This window comes from Panthera leo, chromosome A2 (genome assembly GCF_018350215.1).
Source record: "Panthera leo isolate Ple1 chromosome A2, P.leo_Ple1_pat1.1, whole genome shotgun sequence".
NCBI lineage: Eukaryota > Metazoa > Chordata > Mammalia > Carnivora > Felidae > Panthera > Panthera leo.
In genome coordinates this window covers 96,796,148-96,804,346 of record NC_056680.1, presented here as the reverse complement: position 1 = coordinate 96,804,346, position 8,199 = coordinate 96,796,148, and the positions used below count along the sequence as shown (strand labels likewise).

The window sequence follows — 8,199 nt, the reverse complement described above, 5'->3', positions numbered from 1 at the left end:
TAAAATGCACTCTACTCATTGGCAAGCCACACCAGCAAGAATAATGTGATCACGGTGCTTGGAAGTTTTTGATTTATAACTATACTATTCTCTACTTATAAGGCTGCAGTCTAGGAGGCAGAGCAATGAATCATTACAATTGTCTATCTGGGAAATGTCAAAAGATTAAGTAAGGGCAGAAGAAGAGAGAAGAAGAAAGAACACACATTTTTGTCTGAGAATTATTCCACAATTAATGGGAAGATACCACTAGCACATAAATCCAGTGCTGAAGAAATAATAATTAAATGTTTAAAATCTTCAAATAAGGCTACTAATAAAGCATAATGCTTAAACTTCCTGGGTAGAAAAGCAGATTATCCTCTGTGACTCTGAAAACTAAATCATTCCTTATTCAACTATCACAGTGACCTCTCCCAATACACTAAGAGTTTGGGAAAATAAACTTAAGCTGAATAAAATAAATGAATTAGAAATTTGAACCAATCATTAATGGATCCAGATTTAAAAAAAAAAAGGACACATACAGTTTAATTGATACTTTGCTGATACAAAAATAAGCATCCACAGAATGTTTATTTACTGTTTAAATTACTCCATATTTTCATATACCATGAACAGAAAATATATTTTATCCCACACACAGTAAGAACAAACAAGTGCAATCTTTCAAACATTAAAAGTTATAATCAAATCTGTACAACAGATAAATAAATTTATACCTCTAACAGCCTGTAACAAAACAAAATGAAAAACATACATTGCCCGAAGTCACCGGTTTACTTAAAATTCTACTCATGGTTAATATATCTCACTCATAACAACTTGAATTTTTACTACACTGCACAAGTTAGATTGATAAATATTTTAAAAATAGGGGGGAGTAATAGGAAATACCAAAATGATTATAAAGAGCTTTCCAAACATTGGAAATAGACAGAAATTAATTAGTTGAAGGAAAACATTAAATGGATCCACAGGGTACTGGTTTTACACTGGTACAGCTTCAGGAAAGAAAACATGTGAATGTCTGGATTGGAAAGAAAATTTGGCCTTTTTATAAAAAGAAGCAACAGCATCAACAGTGACAAAACCCTGTCATGGAGCCTAGAACAACTCTGTGAGACAAAGTGTACAAAGATTTAGGTATACCTGAAAAACACAGTTAGGAAGAAAAATCATGTCAGGAAACAACATCAGAACATGAACATATATAAATTAAAGGCATACTGTTTATCATTCCACATCATTGCACATATGATAAGAAAACAATACTGCAGTCATTCTTAAGAAAGTTTCGGTGAAGTAGGAAGTTGCATGATAAATACAGGTGTAGACAATCTTATTACCACAAATTTAGTAAATATCAAAACACTCAGTGGTGTCACTAAGCTAATTAAATTATTTATATGTATTTACTGGAAAGGTAATTATTTCCCTGCCTTCATGTTAACTTAAAATCATTTATAAATGGCAATATAGATCCAGTAGAAAAGACTTTTCACATGCAGTCCTATACAATGCACTCTGCTTCAATTTTTTTTTTTCAGTATTTCACATTGGAGATGTACATTTCCAATATATATACAACCACACATGTTCAACAGACGCCACTGAGCTGTCCTCTTGCCACACAAATTAACTTACATATACATTTATATCTCCAGATAGATACTTTTCTCCTCTAGGCAGACACAAAATTAGTCTGAAGAGTTTAAGTTTTTTAGGATCTTAGGAACCTAATGTCTGGATTTGTCTTGAATCGATGATAAGATGAGGAGTCCACAAAAAAATGCAGCTATACATGCCAACCTTTTCAACAGAGATGAGTTATCTTTAGGAATAATAATCTGTGCAAGATCATTAGTGATCTGAGAAATTTCATGTGCCACACAAACAAATATGAAAGTGCTGACAATGATGTTGAGCATAGGGTTTCCGGGTATGAGAACCAAGATGCCTCTTGTGTCCGCTGCCAGCCAGATGTGATACTGGCAAATAAACAGCTGGAAGGAAAGTATCTAAAGTTAGATATGCACAGATGGTCCAGGACTATCTCACAGTTTTGCCTAACTTAAACATTTGGTAGCATCATTACATTAGCAGGCTTTTTCCAAACCATTTAATTCTGTTTCACTCTTGGTCCTGAAAAGTCTACTGTGGTCTACTCTCCAGAACTCCTACTTGCTCAAGTACTACTTCGAAGTCCCCAAGAAATAAAACAGGACCCTTAGAACTTTAAAAAACATTTTTTTTGCATGACATAGAAGACAGCTGACAGAATGATATCTGAACTCTGGTATTTAGACACCAAATAAAGAATCACTACGTGTGTGTCTATGCACATAAGTGTATATATATATATATATATACACATATGTGCATACTGCATATTTAATTATATTTGTGAACCATATTTCTGTATGTGGATACATGAGCAGGAAATGGCATGGATTTTAAGATGTCTTCAAGTGTGCTTTGAATGGCCAGACAAATTTTTTCAACTGTATTTTCATGCTTCCATAGTATATTTCAACTTTGATGTGAATATACATATTAGATGACACCACTACAACTTTGATTGTGATCACAAATGTTCTCTCATGAAATTGGTTCAAAATATCAAAGAGTAGAAAAATGCTTAAACTACCTCCCAAATATGAGACCATAACATTTCTATATATTTTTTTAATGTTTATTTATTTTTGAGAAAGTGTGTGTGCACACGCACATGTGCAAGCAGAAAGAGAGGGGGACAGAGGATCTGAAGAGGGCTCTGTGGTGACAGCATAGAGCCCGACGTGGGGCTTGAACTCATCTACCATGACATCATGACCTAAGCCAAAGTCAGACACTTAACCAACTGAGCCACCCAGGTGCCCTAAAATTTATTTTTACTAGAAATACCAAATTATAACTTCATTCAACTAAAATTTATACAAACTCTCATACTCCAAGTATTAAGAGGTTGGCAAAATATTCTTTATATCTACTGAATGATTTGGTAAGCCATTCTCGATTAATAATTCTAAATTCTATTCAGTCTCACTTATGAGACAAAAAAATAATAGAACATTTATTCAAGAACTCAAAAATTTATTTTCCCTATTTTAAAAACAACTTAATAAATCTTATACTCTAAAATGTATCTTCTATGATTACAATATGAATTCCACTGTTTTAAAATGTTCTATCTTGGGAGCGCTTGGGTGATTCAGTCAGTTAAACATTCCACTCTTGATTTCAGCTCTGGTCATGATCTCATGGTTCATGAGTTTAAGCCCCATGTTGGGCTCTGGGCTGACAGCGGGCAGCCTGCTTGGGATTCTCTGTCTCCCTCTATCTCTGCCTCTCACCCTGCTCCCTCCCTCCCGCGCGCGCGCGCACGCGCGCGCTCTCTCTCTCTCTCTCTCTCTCTCAAATAAATAAATAAACATTTAAGAAAGTAAAATGTTCTACTTTGAATAATAGAGCTCAGAATAGGCAGAATGTATTTTAAAACATACTTTAAGGTTTTAAATAATTCATATTAGGTACTGCACACAGAATGTAATGAGTTTAAAAAATTTCCCCAAATTTCCAATCACAAAATTTCCTGAATTTTATTAGGATAAGTATTGATAAACTAAATTCTAGTAATATTTAATTATGGAGATGAAGAACAAATCAAAATCCCCTCAGCTTGTCTTCATTCATATCTATTTATAAATTTCATTTATATCTATTTAATTTTTTTCTCTCCTGATCTCAGCATCTTAGTTGTGTTTAAAAGCTTAAAACAATATAAAGAATATTTGAAAGTCATCTATGTCCAGTCATTTAAGTAAGGCTTTAAAAACATACTATTCTACTGCTGTTGAAAGTTCTGAATTTTTTTCTATAATCCCATAAATAACATAGCTTTGATTTTTTAAAAATGTCTGTTGGATTCACGCACACACAGCCACACACACACACCTGCATGTAACACTTGGCTATAGAAGATAGAACAAAATATTAATGTACCAACCTCTAATGAAATTTTTCCAAACCAAGCAAAAAATGAACTATAAACTGAACGGGCATATCCAGGGATATTCCTTATTAGGATGAAGGCTAAAATCTAAGGAAAAACCACAAAGGCAAAATAAATAATCTGTTTACTAAAAGTGTTTGCTTCCTGTCAAGTGAGAACTTTATTATCTATGTTCTTGGACTATTTGATACATACACAATGTTTTTTTTCAATAAAGTTTTGGCAAGTCATTTTTGTTCTAGAGTCTGTCCATGTTAGGTTTCTCAACATGTGCTCTGTATGTATACCGCATGCCAGTGCAGAATGTAGGTAGTGCATGGCTGAACAATTTTATGTGTATTTGAAAAATTGTAAACCCACGTGAGGCCCTTTGTGTAGAAAGAAATGATATCCTATGTTGTGTAGCAAAATTCATAAAATTTCATGATACAATTTGGCTTCTTCCATAAAGTATCTGCCTGACTGGCATCCATATGCCTTCCTTTTGCTCTCTTCAAAAGCCTCCTTCCACTAACAGCCATGTAAAGATGAGAAATGGCAGGACTTTTAAGATGTCCTCATGTTTGCTCTGTATGGCCAGGCAAATGATGCCTTGAACTGCATTCACATGTAATGTATTTTCTCCTTTTGATCTCTTCTCTCCAAAAACAATCTCCAGCTTTTGGGCGCTGGCCTTCACCTCTCTCCCCCACCCTTCTGTACTAGGTGGAATAATCTTGAATTTTCTAAACTTCTAATTCAGTGTCACACTCAATAACTAGTTTATCAAGCAAAGAGCTCTCTTTAGAATCTACTCTCCTTATAAAGAACAAAGAAATTGTAAGTAAAAAAGTTTTCACTTTCACAAACATCTTCTCTCCTAAAACTTCTCTCATAAAAAGATTGAAAGATCTATTTGCACTTCAGAGAAAAATCCCATATTCAGTGTTGATCATTCTGGGCATCTGGTCAAAGGCTTTCGGAAGAAGCCTCTGGGATGCATACAAGATGAGCAAATAGGAGATCTGTGGGTCCCTCAATCATTGGGAAAAAGGAACCAAAGTGAACTACTCAGGTACTATTAAGTTGAGTAATCTTCATGGGCAATAGCATCAAAGGGACTCAAGTTTGAATCTGGCCTTTCCCTTGTATTAGTTTTGGGATTTAAGGCAAGGTACTTTACTCCCTTAGGTCTGTTTCCTCATTCATATAAATAGGGATATGATTTACTTGGAAGGTTGATGTGAGCATTTGATGAGAAAACACATAAGAGGTACTTATCATAGCATGCACTGTGAGTCATTTAAGAAACATATTAGGTTTAATAGCACAGCTGGTATATGTAATGGTAAAAATCATAAAGGTGAGACCTACACAAAACCCTTGAACATGAAACCATTTAATGAGTTATTATAAAGTACTGCGTAAACTGTAAAATGCTAGGAAGAATGACAGATACCTACAAATCACTAGTCTGAGCTCTCAGAAAAATCAGGAATAGTTTTAAGCAAATCACTTTCTTTCTTTCTAACTTTAGAAAGAATATGTACTTATTTCTTTAGCATATTCCAGTCTGAGTTTTGTCATACACTTACTAAACAATGTGATAAGGGGGATAGAAAATCAAATAATAGCCATGGAAAAGATAACAGGGGTCTAGGGAGCCATCCTTATTAGCTTTGTAAAGAAATAATAATAATGCTTAAAATTTGTTCAGCATTTATAACCTGTTGGGTACTGTGCTAAGCACTTAATATACATTATTTATGGTTAATCACCTGTATGCTGTTCTATAACAAGCCCTTCTGGAAATTTCTATCCAGATTGATGGGCAAAACTAAAAGGTCAGGATTCTAGGATTGCTCTACAAGAGTGAAACAGATAGAAGGATTGAGAGTATAGAATTATTGAACAATTATATTATACACCTGAAACTAACATAACACTGTTAATTATACTTGAATTAAAAAAAAAAAGATTTGATATATAAGCCTTCTGCAGGCCAGGCTGGGAAAATACTTTCTAACAGAAAACTAGGAATCTTGTACATGTTAAAATCTTAAGAAGCTCCCTCAGATAAGTATGCTAAAGGTACACAATCATATATATCATTTTTAAAAACCACAATGTCCTATATACACACATCTACACCTATACCCTCACACCTACGTTACCCTTTGGCATCTGAAAATAAGAGTGAAGTGTGATAAGGATGTAAAATTTGGGGCTCCCTGGATGATCTGGTTTTTACAGTAGGGGACTGGGTCCCTTGAAAAGAAGTAGCTGCTAATAAAATTAGTACTTGCTTCAATTTATGCTCCCTGTCCATTCTTTTCCTCTGCACCAGAGGGGCTAAGGCCCTCACTGAAAAAGTATTAAGTAAACAGGAGTGTGTAGAGGGTAGTGACTGGAAAGGAAGGTGATAAGGATTAGCAGTGCTTGCCTGTTATTGTATGTGTATCTACTCTTTCCCTTAGCTCTTCTTATATTGTTCTGTATTGGTGCATCATGAACGGTAACACCTCCCTTCCATTATGAGTAACAGAAATGATATCAAATATGATATACCAATCATTACTGGTAAGGACTATTACTGTCTACAGAAGTCGTGAAAATGCCACATGACTACAGCATAATGTTTAAAATTTCATTATCAATTACATTTTAAGAGTCTGTCACATGCTCAATTCTACTGACTATATAGAGGCTTAAAAGGAATAAAATAGTTCCTTGCACTGAAGAGAACTTAAGACCTAAGAGAAGATCCTCTAGAAATGACCCCTGCTCCTCTTTGCTGGACTACTCATTTATTAGGTCATGGCTTGGACACTACTTTCTCTAAGAACCCTGCTCAGATACCAAGATAGCTTGAGAAGAAACCCCACATGCTTCCAAAGCTTCCTGTATTTAACCATCGCCACACTATCACAATGTCCCATCATCACTTGCAGGGAGGTATCCCTGCAAAATGTCAATCTGCTTTGAGTTGCCCCTCGCCTCTGCCCACCTCTCAGTCACTACCAAACACTTCTCTAGACGCTGGCTGAGTTCTAGCCTGAACAACTTTCTGTAAATTTCCTGAATGTCAATTTGCTCCCTTCCATTGCAGGGCCTGAGTTCTTGCTGTCCTTTATCCCTCCATTCTCAACTTAATTTTCTCAGGGAAATAATTTCTGACCCCAGACCATGCCTGCTACAACTTCAACTAGGTCATATCCCCTTACTATATTCTCTTGTAGCATCATATACGACTCTTTATAATTATGTGGTGATTATATGATTACTATCTGTAATAGAAGAATGGAGGCTCTGGGAGGATAGGAACTATGTCTATAATACCCCCAGCATAATATTAGTGCATAGTTATATTTGTTAAATGCATGCAAAATGTTAAATGAACAAATATTTACTGGTTCATATCTCTACTAGACCATAAATTCTATGAGGGCAGGAGCTGTATATATCTTAACAGTAAACTTCTTACATGTAGCATGGTACTTAACACATTGATAGTTATGATTTAATAAAGAAATATGAGTAAATGAAGACAAAGCAAACATGAGGAGAGTTAACAAGTTCTGAATGCCTACTGTAAAGTGACAAATATTGACAATTCCCATACATTTCATGTAACAACCCTTTAAAAGAAATTTTAAGGTTTCTGTACAGTAAAGGAAGGTAGGGGTTAGGATGATTAAATAACATACCTACATTTTATAGTTTGATCTCAAATCTCTCTGCTTCTAAAGACTGTGTTCTTATCAAGAATTAAGAAAAACATTTTTTTTCCTAAATCAGGATAATTACCTGCACCACAGATACAGATGGGTGGAGTTCATTGCACTCTGCTTTGTTTTTACAACTGCTAGCCCAGATGGAATAGGTCTAAAACAAAAAGAATATATATGGATCAGTTCCTGAAAATACTTATGACTCAATGAAGCAGCTTCCTCATAATCTACACAGTTTTTGTTTTGTTTTGTTAATAACATTATGCTCCATTATGTTATTTAAAAAGCCTTAGTGAAAGCTGCCCACAGGTTCGGTCATCACTTATTTTGGTATGCTCAACTGTTAAGTAAAAGAAAGCAGACAGAGAGGAGCACAGGTCTGTGCTCCTCTGGAAATAGTGATCATGAGGCAATGATCACTCTTCCTGTCAAACACCTCACATTTTATTTTTCCCCAAATTTATTACATTTTTA

The 8,199-nt window shown here is 34.9% G+C and overlaps 1 protein-coding gene across 1 annotated transcript in view; it reads right to left on the bottom strand.

Moving 5' to 3' along the window:
• Positions 1-557: 557 nt before the first annotated feature.
• Positions 558-8,199, bottom strand: part of CASD1 (CAS1 domain containing 1) — a 51,350-nt gene continuing 43,708 nt past the window's right edge. Inside the window, exons 16-18 of the mRNA XM_042918016.1 lie at positions 7,802-7,879; positions 4,010-4,102; positions 558-2,006 (exon numbers count right to left, since the gene is read on the bottom strand). Coding sequence (XP_042773950.1) covers positions 1,740-2,006; positions 4,010-4,102; positions 7,802-7,879 — 438 coding nt within the window. The 3' untranslated portion in view covers positions 558-1,739. The remainder of the gene's footprint in view (positions 2,007-4,009; positions 4,103-7,801; positions 7,880-8,199) is intronic.